The sequence below is a fragment of the Battus philenor genome, unplaced genomic scaffold (genome assembly GCF_028537555.1).
Source record: "Battus philenor isolate CCGP_79_NKW_IND1 unplaced genomic scaffold, ilBatPhil1.0.hap1 SCAF_12, whole genome shotgun sequence".
In the NCBI taxonomy this organism is placed as follows: domain Eukaryota; kingdom Metazoa; phylum Arthropoda; class Insecta; order Lepidoptera; family Papilionidae; genus Battus; species Battus philenor.
In genome coordinates, this window is record NW_027181674.1 from 15,484,902 (window position 1) to 15,505,184 (window position 20,283).

The 20,283-nt window shown below is 47.7% G+C and overlaps 3 protein-coding genes across 6 annotated transcripts; 2 read left to right on the forward strand and 1 right to left on the reverse strand.

Moving 5' to 3' along the window:
- The first annotated feature begins 1,831 nt into the window (after nucleotides 1-1,831).
- Nucleotides 1,832-9,260, forward strand: LOC137932602 (protein phosphatase 1 regulatory subunit 14B). 2 transcript variants are annotated; one of them, XM_068776204.1, is made up of 6 exons: nucleotides 1,832-2,013; nucleotides 6,315-6,434; nucleotides 6,521-6,646; nucleotides 6,940-7,038; nucleotides 7,880-7,921; nucleotides 8,601-9,260. In XM_068776204.1, exons 2-6 carry the CDS (start codon nucleotides 6,330-6,332, stop codon nucleotides 8,640-8,642), a joined length of 414 nt encoding a protein of 137 aa, XP_068632305.1. In that variant the 5' UTR covers nucleotides 1,832-2,013; nucleotides 6,315-6,329; the 3' UTR covers nucleotides 8,643-9,260. The 2 variants fall into 2 exon arrangements, with proteins under 2 accessions (XP_068632305.1, XP_068632306.1); XM_068776205.1 differs by lacking the exon at nucleotides 1,832-2,013 and adding an exon at nucleotides 4,023-5,147.
- Nucleotides 9,261-10,041: 781 nt separating this feature from the next.
- Nucleotides 10,042-12,544, reverse strand: Mlc-c (Myosin light chain cytoplasmic). Of its 2 annotated transcripts, XM_068776361.1 has the most exons (5): nucleotides 12,403-12,544; nucleotides 12,297-12,324; nucleotides 11,685-11,866; nucleotides 11,241-11,387; nucleotides 10,042-10,483 (listed from the first exon to the last, which is right to left on the reverse strand). In XM_068776361.1, the coding sequence occupies exons 1-5, from the start codon at nucleotides 12,403-12,405 to the stop codon at nucleotides 10,400-10,402; spliced, it is 444 nt and encodes a 147-aa protein (XP_068632462.1). In that variant the 5' UTR covers nucleotides 12,406-12,544; the 3' UTR covers nucleotides 10,042-10,399. The 2 variants fall into 2 exon arrangements, with proteins under 2 accessions (XP_068632462.1, XP_068632461.1); XM_068776360.1 differs by lacking the exons at nucleotides 12,297-12,324; nucleotides 12,403-12,544 and adding an exon at nucleotides 11,931-12,242.
- An 894-nt stretch (nucleotides 12,545-13,438) lies between these two features.
- On the forward strand, nucleotides 13,439-19,205 carry grp (serine/threonine-protein kinase grp). Of its 2 annotated transcripts, none has more exons than XM_068776524.1 (8): nucleotides 13,439-13,550; nucleotides 13,876-13,995; nucleotides 15,597-15,817; nucleotides 15,893-16,070; nucleotides 16,187-16,338; nucleotides 16,904-17,146; nucleotides 18,103-18,398; nucleotides 18,665-19,205. In XM_068776524.1, the coding sequence occupies exons 1-8, from the start codon at nucleotides 13,459-13,461 to the stop codon at nucleotides 19,001-19,003; spliced, it is 1,641 nt and encodes a 546-aa protein (XP_068632625.1). In that variant the 5' UTR covers nucleotides 13,439-13,458; the 3' UTR covers nucleotides 19,004-19,205. The 2 variants fall into 2 exon arrangements, with proteins under 2 accessions (XP_068632625.1, XP_068632626.1); XM_068776525.1 differs by having other exon boundaries at nucleotides 13,918-13,995.
- Nucleotides 19,206-20,283: the final 1,078 nt, after the last annotated feature.

Genomic DNA, 20,283 nt, shown 5'->3' on the forward strand with positions numbered 1-20,283 from the left:
TTGCGAGCGCTTGCACTCCGAATAGAGCTCGCGAGCGACGGGAACGTAGCTCGCGCGTCGTTGTAGAGAGGACCGCAACGGCTGCCGCACTTACAAATCGATGGACGCTCGTTTCGGACGATTTCGTTTTCCACACAACAAAAAGCACGCGCCCAGGACGGTCACATAATAAATGGCTACACGAAGTGCGTTTTGCTCGTTACCAAACCTCAACGGCTCGCGTCGCTTGTGAACGGAGCACCACCGGCTTTTGTATCGATTTTTGGCGACGGCTATCTGCCGCGGCGCTGCAGGAAACAAAGACCCGTGTCGAACAACTTACTGACAAGATGGCACCTGACAGTTACACGTCTAATCTCACCTTTCTCCTTCGGTCAGAATACTTTGCAGCGTCGTCAATGCGAGGCTGGTGAGTTCATCAAGACCGGCAGTCATTTTTACAATTTCTATTTTATAACTTGTTATTTGTTTATCTATATTTTTAACAGAGATGCTACAGTTTTTGTTGCATCGACGAACAAACCTTGCATATCCGACCAAAGAGCGAGGCTACCGTCGCTTTACCTTCGCTGCTTCCCGTTTCCTTTTTGAAAGCAATTCTTCTGTCATATGCACACAATGTGAAGGTTGTCACTTGATTTCAGGATAATTTATTATAATTATTCTGAAAGAGAGATCCAGGTTTCGTCACCGGTAACGATGTCAAACGCAACCTTTGAGGCACCACCTTCGAATATCAATATTATTTCACGGCACCTTTCAAGCAGATGGTGTTTTTGGGATTCAATCAAAACTCGAGGTATCCATACAGATGTTTTCATTCAAAAACATTCAGTCTCGCCGATGTATTGTTTATTTTTAAATGGAAAACGTTCAGCGCCAATTCTCAGTTTGGTTCAGACTATCTATGTATATCTATATATTATGTTTTTTATTTAACAAATAACTCAAAAAGTACAATTTTACAGGAAATCGCTTTTATTCGCTATAATTTAAAAAAAAACTGAAACATATCAGACCATAGTCCCCATACTTACAACTATTTGTACAGATTAACTCCATCGACTTGCAAAATATCTACACTCTTCTACACAACACCCTGTACATCACCAGGAGGACCCTGGGGCCGGTCACTGCAAGAAACGTCAATCTAACGACGGACGACTAATGTAACGAACCGTCACCCCGAGTTTATTTACTGTACAGAGGTTAATCCAAGCGTCGCTAGCGCCCCGCCGCCTCCGGCCCGGCCGCGCGGTAAATACGGGGCCAACACATTGCCTGAAGCCAGGCGACCCATCCGCTCGCATGCAACGCTGCAGGCCAGTGCAACTGCACTGCTGCCGCACCCAACGCACGCGGTTCCAAAGCCATTTATATTATACCCAATATTTTGTTTTACTAAACATATATCCAGCTATACCCATATATATCATACATGCATTATTATTGTTCGATAGTTTTAATATAACGTAAATACGCGTTGAGCTTCCACGGCGTGCCCGTAGTTTTTTTTTTAAATAACAGGACGCCAGATAACAGAATTTTCAATAAGGCTTGGAATTTTTTAGTCGAAAGTACAAGTTAAAAGGTGACGGCAGCGTCCCGTTCCACACTGCGGCCATCACACATTATTTCATGAAGGTCGACATCGCGATGCGTTGCCTCCGGCAGCGCGCCGCCCGAGGCATCGCGGCTCGGCAGCGCGCGATCGTTCTAATAATTATTATGAAGTAGCCCGTCTCGTCGCGCCGACCCGCCCCGCGCGCCGCGCCCACCCCGGCGCCCCGCCGTGCGGCCGTCGCGCGCCGACGCGCCGCAGTCGGCCAGTGCGCGCCCGCTCGTGTGCACGTAGCTGTACTACTGTAGCGAGAGGCCGGTGCGGTGCGATACCGCCCCCCATGCAGCGGCTGGCGAGGCGTGCGTACGCCGTGTAAACAGTGCCCACGGGAGCGCGGAGCGCAAGTCGTGCGGCAGCCAGCCCGCAAGGGCACTGACCGCTTCATCATCTCGGTAGGTGCGCGCGTCGCGCTCGCGCGAACCACCTGTGAAACTCACGCCCGCACAATTTTTTAATGAGCCGAGCGGGCACGGCCCGAGCCCGCCCAGCGGCCGCACGCGGCGTCGCGAGCCCGTATCGCAGTTAATCTCCAACAGTTTTCGGTGATTCCGCGAGTATATCTCATCCCGGAAAGCGCGCGACCGCTCCGGCAGCTGGCAGCGACGGCCGCTTGCGTCATCGTTTAATTTGTGATTATATTTGTGTACGAGAGGTCATCGGCTCGTTCGTGCGGTTCGAATCAAATAGTGTTGCTTAAGCCACAACTGTCGCCGCGGCGGAGCGGCGTGCGGCCAGCCGTAAACACCGCGTACGCGAGTTTGTGCTGGACAGCGGCTTCGGGAGTCGCCCCGCCACCGACCTCCGAAAGTGCGAGCACTAGCTCCTGCAAAATGTTCGAGTCGCGGCTGCAACGCGGAGCCGCTACAACGGACGCATTCGCGCCGAGGCGGTTGCGTATTGTTTTTAACAAGTCATCTCAACTGTACGAGCTCAGTGACCGGAACCAAACGTAGAAACAAGGAGCCGCGCGGACCGCGCCGTTTCTTTCCCGGGCAGACTACATGCGATACGCAGCAGCGACCTGATGGTCTCTTGCCGGCGACGTTACCTGTACAAGTGCAGCCATCGAGCCGGACGCTGGTCGCCCGGCCTTGCGTGCATTAACAATCGTTCATCAAATGTAAATATTTAAACTACCGCCGAGTAAGCTCCCGAGCGGAATCATAACTATTGTTTAAAGTAGACCCGCGTCGGCTTCCAGCAGCTGTTGTGATTCTGTAAGCGCGTGCTCGCTAATGGGATGTCTCCCTAATGCGATTACACGCGGAGGTGCGCCCGCAGTCCCGTGCCGCACTCCGCGTGCCCTCAGCAGCGCCGTCAAAACACTTTAGCTGTCGGTCGACGAGTACAGATTATGAAAAACGATAGCCGGAGCGCTCTCTCGCTACGGAGACCCACTGTCCGTTGACCGCTCTTGTGTAAGATGTTAGAAAAATCTATTTCTCATGCAAATTTTATCTAGCACGTTAAAACGTTTAATTAGATTATATAATAAATACCAGATTCTTTACGTAATGACGCAGTTTAAGGCGCCATGTGAATCTTCAGGTAATCAGAATCTCGGCTACTCTAGTATCTATAGCCCGGCGTTCTTGTGGTCGTAAACCGATTAAAATTTATGGAATAAATTTGTTACGCTGATTTTATTAAACATTCAGACGTGCCGCGGATGGTATTTTGCCAATCTACTTTTTAGTCAGTCCCGCACAGGCGTCTGCGCGTTTCCTTCTTGCTTCTTCCAGCGTGACTTTATGGATCATCGAGTGGGCAACGAGCGAAAGTGAGCGGCACGCCACGTCACGCTCTTCGAGTACGGAATTTTTCCAAAACGAGTGCTTTAATTCCAAAATTGATAAATTTGTACGTCGCGCCGGGCCACAAGTGCTTGTTCAAAACGTATGGCGCGGACACCGTTGTGTGGATGCACATGAGTGGTGGACCGGGCTGTGAGACACCAGAGCCGGCTCCCGGGTGCGTCGCCCAAACGAAATCGCGTGCGACGGGAGCGGCGTCGGAGCGCAGGCTCGGCGTCAGAGCCATCTCGCTCGGGAGGTACGCACGCCTGAGTATAAACTAGCCTGCGAACTAACCGACACTTTGTCGTCTGATCTCCTTGAACTCTGAGTTGTTGGATAATCGATACCTAGTTCGACGCCGCCGTCGATGGCCGCAGTCTTCGGCTTTACTGGTCAATCGCGATGACACTTCACGGCTGCTTCTAGAATCGACCGCGGTGAACCTTTCACTCACAATGAGCTTTAAAAAGGCTCTCGTATTTCTGCAAGTGTTTGTATATACGCTATCTACCTCTGTAAATACCCTGATCTGCTCCGCGGCCACGTTCCTTGATTTCAATCATTAAGTATTCATCGTTCGATCATTGGAACTCTTGACGCTGCATACATTGGTTAACGAGGCTTCCGCCGAAACTCGGGCAGCAGCCACGAGCTTCGCTACCTTAAAGAGTTCTTACAGGCGCCGCCCGTTGCGCGCTCACGCTCCAAACCCGCGAAACCCACAAAGTATGGTATAGTGCGTCTCTAATCAAAAATATCAGACAGAAATGTGCCTTTTTCAAGAAATTTAAAAATAGGCCAATGAATCTTTTAAACTAATTGACGAACAGACAATTCGGCTTTTGCGTGATAGAGTGAAGTGAAAAGAAAAAAAAAACATCCGTGGGCCTTTGTTAACAACCCTTGTCAGACTACCGGGTGCTCGGTGAACACGTACACAAGAACGGACCGCGCTGGACAGCTTCCGGGACCTGGAGTACTGCCCCCTGCCCCGCCTGCGACGCGTCGCCCGGAGGATGTTCAACCAGATCCTTAAATGTTTCCGACGTTCACATTCACACCGTCGGCAAGGTTTCTAAAGCGCCGGCGCTCACGATGCGGACATGCAAATGCTTCACTGAGGCCGAAGCTCTTTGCAACACGTGCGTCGCGCACAAGTACGTTGATCGCACAGCACAGGTATAACAGTCGAAAACGTTTCTACCGCGGTCGTGCCTCTGTTTCCGCCAGAAAATTTCACGCCGTTCTGACAGCTACCTGCAATCCTTTCGAAACTATCTGTTACCACTTAAAATGCGACGCGAGGTAGCCGACTGGTTTTATTCTAAGCATTCTCAATAATGTAACGCTAGCCAGTCTCTAAATAGCCCTTGCTAATCAATTTCTTTTTCGCCGCTATTGCGTTTACCCAAATATAAATAAAATGATTATATGACGCGCGCCGCACGCCGCCACGCAACGTACCACAGCGCGCACGCAGCTCGGTCTCGATCCATTCGCGAGCGCGTTTACAGCAGGAAGGCCATTAAGTCCTTTTCTTGACACGACATGTGACTGTTACCTGTTCGTCTTTGTGTTTTGAACGTTATGAGACACTCTTGTCGTTCGTAACATTCTATCTGGACTTATTGATGCTGCGGTACCTGTTTGCTCGACTTTAGCTCTTTGTTAAGACCGCTCAAATCTGGTGATCAGTCAAGTGCTTTAGAGTTCGACAGGTTTTCATAGCTGTAAGTTTTCCATATCTTAAATAAACGCAACGTTTTGAAATAATCGATAATGAGACTTGCCCATGTGACGACTCCACAGTACAGACTTTTCATCATTTACTCCGACACTGCTCCCGATTCGAATCCAAAAGACGTAACCCACGTGGTTAATGAAAATTAACCCAATGTGAAAACCTTAAAGTACCTTCGTTCAACTACCGGACCTACTCAAGAAAAAATCTACAGCAGAATCTTTTGATGACTTGGCCCAGCACATTGTTCTAAATCTCAAGGTATTTAACGGTCTGTAGCGCTTGGGCAGCGACTTGAAATAAAATAATGTACCAACTGATGTATAATTGAGTAAAACTTCCAAATTGTATTGTTAATATGTATAAATTTTAGCTGTATTAACCCTCTCCCAACTGTCTGCGTTTAGTAAAAGCGAAAAATAATTATGTAAAAAAACACTAGCGATACAAATTAGAATTAATAAAAACGCATTAAAATAAACGCAAGGACCGCGAGTATTTAACAGAAGAGATAATGCGAAGTGACGAATTATTATTAATAGCCATTGAAGCACCGCAGCCCCGCGGCCGGGCCGGCGGGCGCGGTGCGGCGGCTAACGGACTCTGTTAGATAAATGAACACGTCTGCGCGCGTCGCGAGGCCGGGAGGCGGCGCATCAATAAACATGAGCTTAATTCCGCAACAAAACGATATTTTGGACGGAAACGTTGCAGCGGGCGCCGCGCTTTCTAATTTATGAGGAGCGGTGAGCGGCGCGCCCTCCCCGGCGTGGCGACGGGCGAGCGGGGCGATCGGGCGCCGGGAAACACGGCCGCGACCACATTCGCACTTGACACCGCATCTAACCCGGTACTAGCCCGAACACACAAACAAATAAACGGCACGAGCTGTAACCGCCTATAGCACTATGCGACCGAGGCACGTCGCTCCCTCGCGACCAGCAGTGTACACGCGCGCCGCGGGTCGCTGCGGCCTCGGCGAGCGGCTGTTGCGTAATCGTTCCCTGCGATCTGGCTGCGTCTGGGTGCCGTAGTCGCGGCCGGTGCCTCGCGCTTTGTAAAAAGAAATAATATTGCGGCGCGGACGAGTAAATGAATGTTCTTCGTTACCGTCCTCGCCCGCGCCCCGCTGATCGCTGGCTGTGCGGCTCCACAGAACCGCGGCGGCGCCATGGAGTGCGGCGTGGCGGCGGCGCGCCGGGCGGCCGCGCTGTCGCCCACCGAGCGCTCGCCCGCCAAGGCCGGCCTGCACGTCAACTTCAGCGACAAGGGCGAGGTGAGCAGCCGCGACGCCTCTCCACACGTACTGGCGCGTGCTTAACGGTAGTTTACGTTTACTCAGCAACTTGCCGCGTCATGCAGGTCAAGGAGCGGCGGGAGAAGTTCTTAACGGCGAAGTACGGCAGCCACCAGATGGCGCTGATCCGCAAGCGGCTCGCTGTCGAGATGTGGCTCTACGACGAGCTGCAGAAGCTGTACGACGCACCCGTGAGTAGCGCCGCACTCGCGAGGCCCCGGCACCGCGAGTACGGTTACTTTTAAGCGCCGTGTTTGTTCTATGAAGGTTCTCTAGGACGACCTGCCTAGCAACATCGCCATCCCACCATCGAGCACCAAAAGGGCGGGCCATGCGAGCGGCCTTCGTTTAGAAAACGATAGACTTTTTCTCGTCATGGGTGACGGGCAAAGAGGCGACACCGCCACTACGTTCTCACGGCAAAGAGCCGGCGACAGATTGTCAATAGCGCGCTCCGTAACTAGCGTGTCTTGTCGTGTTGCAGGACAGCGGCGGCGCCGCGAGCAGCTCGCAGGAGGTGGAGGTGGACATCGACGAGCTGCTCGACATGGACAGCGACGAGCTGCGGCGCCGGCACCTCGCGGTGAGCACACTGCACGTTTATTCTTTTTTCGGACACAACGCGCTGCAAACGGTCGCGAGCCCGCGCGGGACCTTTCTACTCAACTATGTGAACGGCAGATAAAACTCCTAGCAAGTAATCAGTATAAGCGAACTTACAAATGTTTACCAATACTCGTCATTTTCTTTATCAAATCAGAGTAAATAACTACGACCACAAAGCAAACATTATCGCCGCGCGGCCGGCGCGCCGATAACGATAACGCGTGCTGCCTGCGCGGCCGCGCGCCGACCTTGTAACTATCGCCGTCTTTTCTCAGCCGCGTCATCTCGACGCAGCGGCCGCGGCCGTGCGGCGCGTCGCACGGCGCTTCCCGCAGTCCCCCGATGTTTCTTTTCTCTCCGATGCACGTCGCTCCAGCTAATTCAAAGTCACCGTAGGGGATTTTAATCGTTTCATCCATTGCAAAATTAAGCTACCTCTGTATCTCGAGCCATTCCGTCTCTACCCTGGCCACCGAGTCTCTCCAACTGCCTACACCGATCGAATGCAGCATCTTGCACATGTTGCATAAATTTCAAGCCGTTATTAATACATACAATTAGATGTCCCCTTACGCTACGCGCTCTCAGTGATCGCACCCTCAACCGCTCTCATGTATATGTTACATGTGATAAAATTATTTCTTTAAAAAATATATTATAAATGTAGGCACTAGTTTTAAGACGAACTGTAAGAGTTTTCGTATAGTTGTGTTTACATTGCGCGTTTGAAAAATAAAATAATATTGTATAATATGATAACCATTTTAACTAAACCTCGTGCATGTGTTATATGTAATATTTATTGGTTTCGGTTGCAGGCGCTGCTCGCCGACGCCAAGAAGCCCCAGCACGACGTGCATGTAAGCGCTCCGTCCGCCCCCGCCCCCCGCAGCCTGGCTGGCTCTTGCTCCATACTGTCAACGCTCCTAAACATTTACACTTAACTTCAACTTTTGGATAAATGCTGTGGCATAGGTTACGTACCTCGGAAACCCTATCAAGGGTGCTTACTTCTTATAAAGAGATTTAGACTGAGCACTTCCAGCGAACCCGGAGAGGAACAACCTCAGTGATTCGTATTGCTATATCACAGCGCAAGTACAGGTGGTCCCGTTTCCCCTTGAGACCGCTGGGTGCAAATATGTGGGATATTACTGCGCTCCTTTAAGCTTTTAGTCTAAAGGAGTACCGCGTGACCTTGAATGAAGAAGGCAGACCAAAAATTTTAGCCCCGAAAACTAAAATTGTCATTTGCACTAACCGCCTGTGTGACATCATAAGAAGAATGACAGGATGGCTCAGTTTGATAGCAACTAAGTCTAACGAGGAGGCCCCGTTTAATGGCAGGCTTCACCTTAAATCCACAAGCGTTCCCAATGCGCTCTGGCCCGGGATAGGTTTTTCCTAGTCGCTTGCCGCCTCACACTCGCAGGCTCGTGATGTCGACGAGCCCGTATCAATTTTACAATTCGACTCTACTAAATCTGTTTTGATAAAAATATAATTTTTAGTGTTTAACTATTTTCACTTTTGTTTCAGAAATTTATCAACGAATTGTTAGAAAAAGCGAAAACTTTGTAGGTCATGGCGCCGACGGAGTCTCATCTCGGCGAGCTGGCGGTCGCGCGGGGCCGCCCGGCACATGTATTTAGTTAAATAATAATCACGTCTGTAGCTGATAGTCTGTGGCCAGGGCCGCCGAGCGCTGCGCCGCGGCTCGCCGTGAGCTGCCGTGCGTGCTTCAAACTGCCAAGAGACTCGATGTAAACTGCATTGTAACATACAAACGGCCGATTAGCGCAGGCGCAGAGCGGCCCGGACTTTGTGTCGCGGCCGGTGTGACAGCGCGCGCCCCCGCCCGCTGGAGCCAGTGTTGCCAGAGTTAAACAAATACACTTAATTCGTATGTTAGTTATTAAGTATTGTACGTGTCGTACGGGGGGAGCAGGCGGCGAGCGCCCGTCCGAGTCGCACTCGCGTGCTAACTTTCGAATCTTGTAATGACACGAGCGTAATACAATGTAACCAAACGCCAGTGCACCACCCGCTCGAACGAATGCCGCCGGCGCCGGGCCCGCGCCGCGCGTGCCGTCCGCTGGACGCGTGAAGCGCTCGTGGGCGGCGCCGCCTCACTCTTACGGCCTAGTCAATGTTCTGCGGGCGGACGATAGCAGTTTTGTAATAAATTTATTGAATAGACCGAGCTTTTCATTGTAGTCCGATCTCCCTGTGCGCTGATTGTATAATAAATGCTTTACACCTCCCACACGCCCTGGCCGCTTTATCTAACCTATCGTTGGTTTTTTTCTCGTAATTTGTACATTACAATCTTCTACGTAATCGTAATGAAAAAAAATGCATTGCAACAATTTGTCAGAATGCGCCGTGGTCGACGCAATACCAGTCAAAACTTTAAAATAATTATGACCGATGACACGTACATGATGCGGATCACGACTTACGGGTATAAGAACGACGAAACGATCGTTTACGTTGCGGCTTATAAAGCTCGAGGTCACTTGGAGACGCAGCGTGGGCAGGCTCCCCTCTCCGTGGACGACATGGTCGAGATCGCGGGAAGTCGTTGGATGGGGGCCGCCTAATACCAGTCATCGTGGCGATCTTTGGAGCAAGTCTACCCATGGCAACGGACATCCGCTAACATGATAAATAAATGATTTTCACTACAAAAAATAAGTGACACCTCTTAGTATAAAAGGACTAAAGAAACGAAAGAACTGTTATAATACATTACACAATTAATAAAAAATGTATAACCACATAAATGAATTTACTGTTCAATAGTTTCCTAAAATCCCTAAAAGTTAGCACTGCTAAGCCTGCGTGGGCAAGGGGCCCTGGTGTTCACTTACATTAGCACGAGCGAGTGGCGCGGGGATGTCTCGCGCGGATCGGGCACGGCATCCCCGCGACGCGCAGCCGAGGCGAAACGTTAAAGTGGGCAAATAAAACAAGTTGCGTTAATCATACATTTACTGTTAACCGCACATTAGCACGAGCACGTCGCGCGACCCCGCGGCGGACGCGGCGCTGCTTTGTTGTTTCAATTTGTGTCAGTTAAGTACAATTACTATCTTTACCTAACTTAATACAGAAAACCAAAACTGGATATAAAACAAAATGTTAGTCTAGCTCCAACGATACCTAGTCAAGACCTAAAATATTTCTTTATTGGCGGGAGTGCGACGTGTCTGCTTCATGCTATACAACTTCTTAAATATATTATTTTGGAATACTTAGAGAAAATGGAAATCATTTGGAATTACAGGTTTCTCCATATAATGAGAGTATAGTAAGATTGACTAGGGCTGCAGCGGCTAGCCCTGCATCACCAGATGCACAAAGTTCTCATAGTTGATGTTGCCCTGGGAGTCCTCTTGCCCCTGAAGTAACTGCTCCACCTGCACACATCACAGCTGCATTTTAATACAGCCAGAGCCTCATTTGAATCCATTAATGCTACTTATTGCTTATCACAAGACAAGATTCAAATATCACAAATAGTTTTACTATCTTGAACCCTTAGATGTAGCCTGAGCGACATAATACAACTTAGTGTAAAATTTATTGAACGTGAACATCTCACAATTATATAAGCATATCTCAAGTATACATTTGTGAGATAAAGTGGCCTTATTCTGTTCACACATATAAAACACAGAAATTTCACTATTTCTACATATATATAGCCCTGCACTGATTGTTGTATGATTTTGTTTTAAAAGTTACCTAAATGACCTTGAGAAAGCAATACCTTGTAGAAATATTTGTCTGGCCATCCCGAGAATATTATGTAACCAATCTCTTGAATCCCATACATTACACAATTGGTCTTACTCTTACTAGTCATTATTGATGAATCTTTAAGACCTATCCAGTGAAAAAGTAGTGAGTAGAGGCTCGGGCTACCCCAGGAAGGCTAAAACTGCTATCTTAAAAACGCTCTGCCACCTCAAATCTAGACATTGTACAAATCATACCACCTATGTAAACAAAGGAGCACTGCAAATTATTAACTGCAGTTTTAGATGCCTGTTTGTAAATGGCTCACAGCTCACAAAATGTTAAGTTGGAAAAAGCCAAGGTCATTGCTAAGACTGCACAATCTTCATTAGCAACACAAACTGTATCTGTACCTGCTTTATAAAAACCATATACCTCATCATCGCTCAGTTTCTCGCCTAAAGTTGACAGGAGGTGGCGCAACTCTGCTGATGATATGAAGCCGTTGCCATCCTTGTCAAAGTGGCGCAGGCCCTCAATGAAATCATTGGCTGTGTCACCGCTGCGAGCCTTGGAGATGGCCTGTGCAAGCACAAAAACTATTTTATGTGTCTAATCAAGACAGTGAATAATTACTTTGATGAGAACAAATGGAAACTCATTAGTGCTATCCAAGTCTGTTCAACTTTTTCCATATATTGGGCTTGTGTAGAAACCGGTTTAATTAACAAACTAACAGTGATCAAAGAAAGAATCATTATTCTAAAGTACACTTACATGCCATTTGACAACTGTCTAAACTTTTCAACTAACAGTTGAAACAGAAGTTTTTTTATGAGAATGAAATAAGATATTGGTAATATAATAAATGATATATACCTGATAAATTGGCAGAAAGACTTCAAATGATATTCTCTCATCGGGCTTGAGATGCAAGGTACATTTCTTTACATCTGACTCGGTAGGATTTTGACCCAAGGCTCTAAGCGCGTCGCCGATCTGCGCGACGTGGATCTTGCCATCGCCACGGGAATCAAACAGCTGAAAGGCCTCCTGGAACTCTGTAAAAAACCGCGACTTTACACGATGAAGACTTTACACTAAGACTAAGAGCGATGGAGATACCTTCGACCGAAGTAAGCTTCAGTTTGGTCGGCGGCTCGTACATAAACATGGCGGAGGAACGGCGTACGGCGCGGCACTGCGCGAATGGCGAGCTCGACCAAGCTCGATCAGAATTACTTTAAAATACAAACCATATAAGGAAACTAGGGCGCTTGCAAAGGCCGATGTTTTCGGAGGCAACGTTGATTGACATGAGTCACAGTCGCACACGACGCGGCGCCCTCGCTCGCACCGCGCCTTTTTTTCTTCAATTTATTTATTTATTTATTTATTATGAAAACTAGTGTTTGTTTTACATATTGTACCTTTTGCAAACTGGACATGTATGCACAAACTGTACAGCAAATAACGCAGTGCGTGACTCACCTGCCAGTTGATCTTCTGAATATCCTGCCTAGAACAAAACAAGTCTATTGTTATCAAATAATTTAGATTATTGTTATCTAAACATTATTCATAAATTAATATATACCATGATAACGATGAAAAGAAATTATATTATTTTGTACAATAACGGAAAACAAAAATAACTTCACGTCTGCCCCTGAACTGTCAAACACCCGAACGTCAATGAGTTGATATACTCTAACCGCAGCCACATGACGCGACGGAAATGTATTGATGTTTAGGTAATTATCATTAAGGACGTTATAAATGATAAGCTCGTTAACAATTACTTATCTCCACTATTTATTTATTTCAATTTGAAGTATTTAATTCGAGTAAGATGTTAAACTTAAATTTACTATTATGGCAACACTGGATTTAATTAAATACTTTACTTTAGTCGAGGAAAACTTTGTTACGGCAATTTAAAAATTTTGCATATTATTAAAAATATTTGTCTTCGTATCAAGTATGCAATGCCGGTAGTATATGAATAAATCAATAAAGTTTATTTCAGTTGTTGCGATTTGTTTCCAATAAAATATAACTTAAAATTTATTTTTGTTCTTTGATTGATTAAAAGAAGTCCGTTTCTATATAAAAACGCAAACTAAAAAAGGGTAAATTTTAATTAAGAATAACTTTATATATATATAACTTACATAACCTTAGGACTAAACTAAAATAAAACATTTAAATTAAAAAATTAAACTTGAATTTTTTAATTTAAATGTTTTGTTACTGGAAAATAGTCTCAATTTGTTACTTTATGTAATTAAAACCGAAACTGAATAAAAATAAAAAATTTATTGCTCAACAACCTAAATTTTGGTAGTTTGATGTAGAGATAAAGCCAAAAATAAAAGGTGCAAACAAGAGTATTAAATAATGTATAAAATATTTTGCTCACGAAACAACAAGATATAATCTAATGCTTCTTATTTTAAATATTTATGACAATTATGTTGTAATTAAATCGAGTGATTTTTGTTAAGTATAACATTTTGTTTAAAATAAATAATATTTTTACCATTTGGATATCTTTTTATTTAGATGAATAAGTTTAAATCGGTTTCTGAACGTTATTAGCCATTGATCTTTTTCATTTGAAAAAACTTGCCGACTGCGCTCGAACGGAGCGATGGCGCGTCCGGGTCGGCCGCCGATTGGTGAACAGACTGTGGAAGGAAGGGAAAAGGAAAATGGCCAAGCGGTGCAGATGTCGTTAGGCAGGTTAGTGTGGTACAGTATTTTGAGACAAATTTAATGTAGTTTTTAATTAATTAGCATTCGCCACGTATTGATTTCTTATTTTCGGCTGGGCCATTACCGTTATCTGGGCGAGGTAGATGACAGAGCGGCGACGACGTTCGGCACGGGCTTTGTTCGCCGAACTCCACGTGCCTTCCGCCATTTAGAATCTTTTTAGTGTCGATTTACGTGATTTGCCGCACAAAGGAACACCAAAACGCTAAGAATATGACAAAGCGACTTTATTTTTCGCATTTTTGCTTATCAAAAACGCAATAAGTTTACCGTAAAATCTGTCGGTGACAAGCGGCGTGGCCGTGCGCCGGGCTGACGGTGCGCGTTGTTGCAGAGGCGGCATGGCAGCCGGTACAGAGTTCGTGGAAGGATGGCTGCTGGCGCAGGTGCTTGGCGAAGGCGCCTACGGAGAGTAAGTTGTCCTCATAATCTTTATTACCGGCAGCCTTAAATTAAGATTCGCATGACGACTAATTGCACCGGAGGCGTTTTTGCATCGTTGCTTTGTTTGTCTACTCGTGAACTTATCTTCAACGTCGATAATCACGGAACGGTATCCTTACGCAGGTACTTTGAAGTAAAAAATATTATTTTGAAGGAGGGGTATGTGCAGTGAGAGGAAAAAATCATGATGGCTTACTTTCTCTGGATTGATAACTATATGTAATCTTTTACTTGTTTGGGAAGATTTGTAATCATGAACTAAAGCATTTAATTTTAAATCAATTTGTTGTTGCTACAGCAGTCTGGTTTGCAAGCAATTTGGATGTCTATATATAATTAACTACTTCTACTACTGCATGAACTGTAAGCCTGTCACAGACATTTCTTGACTTATTTATTGGAAAACCATTAAAACATAACATTGACTTAAAGATGGAAGTTAGCATACATTGCTAAAACACACAAAATAAAAAAAAGAAATAACAGTTGTGATGTTGAAATGATACTGCTATTGTCGCTCATTGTACTATTATTTTACCTGAGGGGATTTGATTTGGAGATATTTGGAGATTTTACATGAAGTAAGGCTGAGAGATAATATTGTGATGCTATAGTGTTGCTGTCCTGCTGCACAGAACAGTCCAAGTCGATGGACAGGGTGGTGAAGTTTGGTCACCTGATTGTGTGTTCATGTTTAAGTTCTGGGGGAGTGAGTGAGCTGTTTGAGTGCAGCTTAAGTCTACACAAGACAACTATCAAATACCTATTTTAAAGGACTAGAAGTATATAGTACAGATTGAAAGCACATTGAATATTGTGGAAATACAAAGAATACAGCCTTGTTATTTATTTATTTTTTTTAAATTATGGAGCCATCGAAAGGGCATGGCCGTGTTGTGGGCATTGCATAGCGGCGGCGACTGCCCACACGCAGGGCCCTCACCACGCGGCTCCGCGGATCGCATCCTGGCTTCGGATAAGATCCTCACCAAGTATTTTGTCGGTCGTTAAATTGTCGTCTATTGGGGCGCGAAAAAATTCGTCAATCGCGTTGACTCGTAGGTGGGCGGTGGCGAAGTTGTCGCGGGTGTGCAGGGTGTGTAAGCGCGCCGGTGCAGCGCGGCGCCGGAACTCGCGGCGCGGCCTTGAAAGTTTGTCCACCCCGCGCGCCGGCCGCCGCCCGCATGTTTTTATGCGCCTCTCGGTATTTTCGGCGCACGCGCTTGCATAACCGCGCTAGGTGTTCTTGCAACTTTACCTATCTTCGGTTTCGCGAACGTAACGACGCGCGAGTTAGCTTTTAATTTTATTTCATGTTACTTGTATTATTTCTGATGATTTGTCCGCGAGTGAGTCAAACCAGTACCGCGTCGTCTGCGGGCTTCTTGGATGAGGAACTTGCTGCTCATGCATGTAGCGATAATAAAAGGTTTTAAAATGTGTTTCTGATGAAGTGATTATTGTGAATGTATGATGTGTAAAGAAAATGAATCGAATATTTGTATACTTTATTAGTTAGCTTAGAATTGGGAAAGCCGGTCGATGTGAAGTGCGGTTGGTATCTGGCAGGGTGCGGCTGCTGGTGCACGCGCGCTCGGGCGCCTGCGTGGCGCTCAAGACGCTGCGGCGCGGCGGCGACGGGGCGGCGGAGGGCGGAGCGCGCGAAGCGGCGCTGCACCGCGCGCTGCGACACCCGCACGTGCTGCGCTGCCTGGGCGAGCGTCTGCACGCCGACCGCCACTACCTATTCCTGGAGTACGCGCAAGGCGGCGAGCTGTTCGACCGAATCGGTCTCTCCTCACGCTCCATTGCATGTTGATTTGTGTTCGATGATCGGTGCGATGTCAGTGCGCTGGTTCGCGCAGAGCCGGACGCGGGCATGAGCGCGGCGGCGGCGCGGCGCTACTGGCGGCAGCTGCTGGCGGGGCTGCGCTACCTGCACGCGCGCGGCGTGGCGCACCGCGACATCAAGCCTGAGAACTTGCTGCTGGACACGCACGACCGCCTCAAGATATCCGACTTCGGCATGGCCACGCTCTTCAGGTGAGGTGAGTCCTTCGATGGGCGCCGCGGACCGTTACCTCCCTTGCCTTTCGTTGGGAGGCTGGTTCGTAGACGATCGGTTTCCTGGTAGTGTAAGTAAGCAGTGTGGCCCGCAGGCAGGGTGCACGCGAGCGGCTGTTGTCGCGCGTGTGCGGCACGTTGCCGTACGCGGCGCCCGAGGTGCTGAGCGCCGCCAGCCGCCCCTACCGCGCGCCGCCCGCCGACGTCTGGTCCGCCGGCGTTGTGCTGTTCGCCATGCTAGCCGGCGGTGAGTGCGCATACCGCATGCTCCCGAATTCTCCCGAAAGTCACTACTTTGATTTGTTTAGATTGTCTTTAAAATGATTGTAATCCTGCTGACCAATGAAGTTACCAAATAATTTTTACTTTAAAATGTGTAGAGTTTACAGACAGACCAGGTTTTGAAGTCTATCAATTGGGAATTTTTAAAACGCTATACGACACACGTGCCGCACCGCCGCACCGGACTGGAGCAGGCGTCGCCGGCCGCAGCCCGTCTCTTTGGTATCCTAGCTGTAGGCGTGCCAGCCCTAAAGTTACGGTACCGAAGTTACGGGCCGCGCGCCCAGCCCGCGGCGCCGGAGTCCTGCAGCCCACTGTATCCAGAATATTGCTGGCGTTACCGCCCTGCTTAAATCCTTCAGTAAAACCTACTTTGACCTAAAATGTATTGTTTTCTTTTTGCAATGAAATGATGTAATATGTTTACACACACTTCATTGATCAAGCTAATGTACATCATTGGTACTATTAACCAGAAGCACACAGGTTTCTCTTGACTGGTTATAAAGGTTTTGTTTGCTGCGCTTCAGAATTGCCGTGGGAGCGCGCCAGCGACGACGAGCCGCGCTACTCGGCGTGGTGCAGCGGGGGCGGCACAGGTGGCGCCTGGCGCAGGCTCAGCGGCGGCGCGCGCGAGCTGCTGCACCTGGCACTGATCCCCGACGCTGCGCGCCGCGCAGCACTGCCGCGCCTCATGCAGCACCCCTGGTTGCGCGAGGGCTCTGACGCGACAGACGTGCGCGAAGACCGTGATGCCAACGACGCTGTAGCCGGTTTGTGCCACGTTATGTTCGAGAATCTTTCCCTTGGATATGTTGACCCCATATTGATGGCAGTTATTAATTCCTTTTATTATGCAGCGCTAGGTAGCAAGGATCATGGACTAAATTCCTTTTTGATGTCCAAAAGGGGTTTGGCTCAGCATGTGCTGCGTTAGTATAATTCGACGCAGCGCTGATTTTGAGCCGAAAATCTTTACAGACACCGCGCCGTAAGACGATGCACTGACTTTGTACACACTTACATGATGCTCCACAGCTTCAACAGCTCTCTGAACATGTATGGGTGTAGATTGAATTTGACAGAGGAACTTCACGCAAACCCCAACAATTATTGTCAAGCGATGGCTTCCTCTCACCAGCCGGTGTCCCGGTGCCCTCAGTGAAGAGCCTCTCGATGGACGAAATTCGAAAGATAACTTGGCGTATTTGTATTTGAATGAAAAGCTGTATGCTGTTATGCGCTAAGGTTTGAACAGCCTCGTGCGACGTGCAGCGGCCGTGTCAGGTACTAGGTGACTCTGAGTGGCGCCGGTCTCAGAGCTGCCTCGTGCCTCAACACGGCCGCCGCGCCGCGCGACCCGGTCCGACTCGACGAGGTGCCACCCCGGCGCCACCCCGGCGCTACCACGGTGCGGATGCGACGTCGCAGCAGTGCGGCGACCCGGCGCTTTGGCGATTTAGCTCCATGACGTGCGTTAATGCTCATAAAGCTAGATTACCAAAGCACTGTGTCGCGCGTATCGACCGTGAGGCGAGCTACTGTTTCCTTCTTGCACGTTCAGCGAAATTTTTATAGAAATATTCAAGTGTACATGTTTTAACTGAAATTTTTAATTTTCTGTTCTATAATGTGTATTTAAATTTCAAGATATGCATTATATTCATGGTACTATTTGCAATTTAAAAATGTTAAACCACTAAAAGAAAGTTTTGTGGCGCGCGTTTAGAAAGCGTAGCGCGGGGGTGGTGTTCGCAGCCGGCAGGCAGCATCGCGCAGGTGGCGGCGTACGAGCCGGCGACCGCGCACGTGCGGGCGTTGCTCAGCCACTCCCAGCCCGCGCAGCCGGACGAGCTGCTCGTGTCGTCGCCCGAGCCGGGCGCGCAGCCACGGGGCGTGCTGCAGCGCCTCGTGCGGCGGCTGACGCGCGTGTGGGTGCGCTGCGACGAGGCCAGCGCGCTGTCCGCGCTCACCGCCGCGCTCGAGCTGCGCCGCGACCGCTGGCGCTACCTGCACCCGCGCATGGTGACCACGCTTTTCTATACTTCTCACACACTCTGCTTCTAGCACTATCAAAGTCTGATTCTCTGTCTCAGTCTGATAGTGTGCAAAATTTTTTACCCGTGCATGAGGTCGCAGTTCACGGTAGCCCGTTGTTGCTTCCTCCGTATGGAAGCTTAAAACTTTTTTGGGTAAAACATTTTTGAAGCATACAACACTCGCCACTAAAGTGGTCGCTTATAAGGTACATTACAAATAGGACATCGATGTAAAAGTACTGTGACCGGCAGCTGGCGGTGGAGTGCGGTGCGGGCGGCGGCGACCTGCGCATGCGCGTGTGGGCTGTGCGCGCGGTGCCGGCCGGCGCGCCCAACGGGGAGGGCGCGCGTGTCGTGCTCGAGTTCCGGCGCTCGCGCGGTTGCGGGCTGCAGTTCAAGCGCCGCTTCCTCGAGCTGCGCGCCGCGCTGCAGCCGCTCGCCGCGCCTCCGCCGTCGAACGCGCTCGATGTGCCGCTCGACGTGCCGCTCGACGCCCCCCTCGACGGGTCTCATGACATGCCGCTCGTCGCGCCCGTTGACGCCATTCAAAAAGAAGAAACATCTGCTCACGAGCCAATGGACGAAACGTGACGCTGGGTCTGCACGTGAAGCCATATCTGCGGCGCGTAAGAGCGAACGGCGCGACGAGGGGGAAGCCCCCCACGAGTTTCCAAGTATCAAATTTTTCAAGTGTTTTAGCATTGCATTCTTAAGTGGATAAAATATTTTCTGTTGTTTAATTTGTGATGAGTGTACAATTTTTTCAAAGGGACCATTAAAATATTAGCCTCGACTTTTGTATTTATTACTACCCTCATACAAGTGATTTAGCTTGCGAACCGGCAGCCAGCCGCACGGCTCCCTCCGACCCGAAAAAATAATTTGGGGTTATAGAAACAGATCTGAGGGACCTGGATCTGGGCTCGAACAACTTGTAGCTCCTGTACTTGTTTAATTGGTTTGTGTGTGTGTGCAACAGTATTCATTTTGCTGGCAATCCTTCATAACAAAATAAATGACGGCTACGAGATCCCTTTTCTGAGAATTCATTTGTAAATGTCATTTCAAGTTTCTGAATTTCGTGTTTAGTTCATCATTTCATCATTATCTGCAACTTATTTACATTCCGTAATGGGTAAAATCATTAAAAGTGCAAGTCGAGAATTTATTTTTAAAAATTAGAGTCCATTTGTCGTCAAAAGGGACAACGTTTACGTAAAATTCTTTTTCCTATACTATCATTCTACATCATCATCCAGTGGCTGATATTCGTTGATACGTTTTATTAACATTTTGTTCATAATATACATATCATAATTTAATTATTGGACGCCAGTAATGAGTCTACTTATATTTCGAGGAATAGAGATGGTTCACTGTTAAATAGATATGTAATATAATAATACAGTATAAACTATTGAATAAGACTACAGAGACGTTTAGGAAGAAGAACATCACTAGAATTTTTGGACTTTTAGTAAAATGACTAAATTCGTTAAAATGTGTGTAACATTGATGTGGTAAACCTCTACGACCAGTATTGTGATGTTCAAACTTTTCATCTGCTGCTGTCAGTTCTGTGCAGAGTTATTGTGAGACTGTTATAACAAAAAGCAAATTTTAATTTAAACAATGTGTCAAAAATATATAGGAAAAGATAGCCATGTATAATGCAATTATGTAACTATTTAATTGAGTGCAGTTCATGTTAAAGGCTTTAATTATTTTTTACAACCTGGACTAGAGAGTAAGAAATTGGTGTGTATATCTGTTGAAAATTATCACGAAAATGAAAATTTGCCTTCGGTTGGTAAAGTGCGGTAGCTTTGAGCAAGTTTTGTCCCCTAAGCCTGTCATACCTCAGTTATCTG

Bases quoted from the DNA above. Each gene is read 5' to 3' on its own strand.
- grp (XM_068776524.1), top strand. From the start codon at position 13,459: ATGGCGCGTCCGGGTCGGCCGCCGATTGGTGAACAGACTGTGGAAGGA. The intron at 15,818-15,892 runs GTCTCTCCTCAC...TGGTTCGCGCAG, and splicing joins CGAGCTGTTCGACCGAATCG to AGCCGGACGCGGGCATGAGC. The intron at 18,399-18,664 runs GTGACCACGCTT...TGTGACCGGCAG, and splicing joins GCTACCTGCACCCGCGCATG to CTGGCGGTGGAGTGCGGTGC.
- LOC137932602 (XM_068776204.1), top strand. From the start codon at position 6,330: ATGGAGTGCGGCGTGGCGGCGGCGCGCCGGGCGGCCGCGCTGTCGCCC. The intron at 7,039-7,879 runs GTGAGCACACTG...TTTCGGTTGCAG, and splicing joins TGCGGCGCCGGCACCTCGCG to GCGCTGCTCGCCGACGCCAA. The intron at 7,922-8,600 runs GTAAGCGCTCCG...CTTTTGTTTCAG, and splicing joins AGCCCCAGCACGACGTGCAT to AAATTTATCAACGAATTGTT.
- Mlc-c (XM_068776360.1), bottom strand. From the start codon at position 11,979: ATGTTTATGTACGAGCCGCCGACCAAACTGAAGCTTACTTCGGTCGAA. The intron at 11,388-11,684 runs GTATATATCATT...GTGCTTGCACAG, and splicing joins TCTTTCTGCCAATTTATCAG to GCCATCTCCAAGGCTCGCAG. The intron at 10,484-11,240 runs GTATATGGTTTT...TGATGTGTGCAG, and splicing joins AGAAACTGAGCGATGATGAG to GTGGAGCAGTTACTTCAGGG.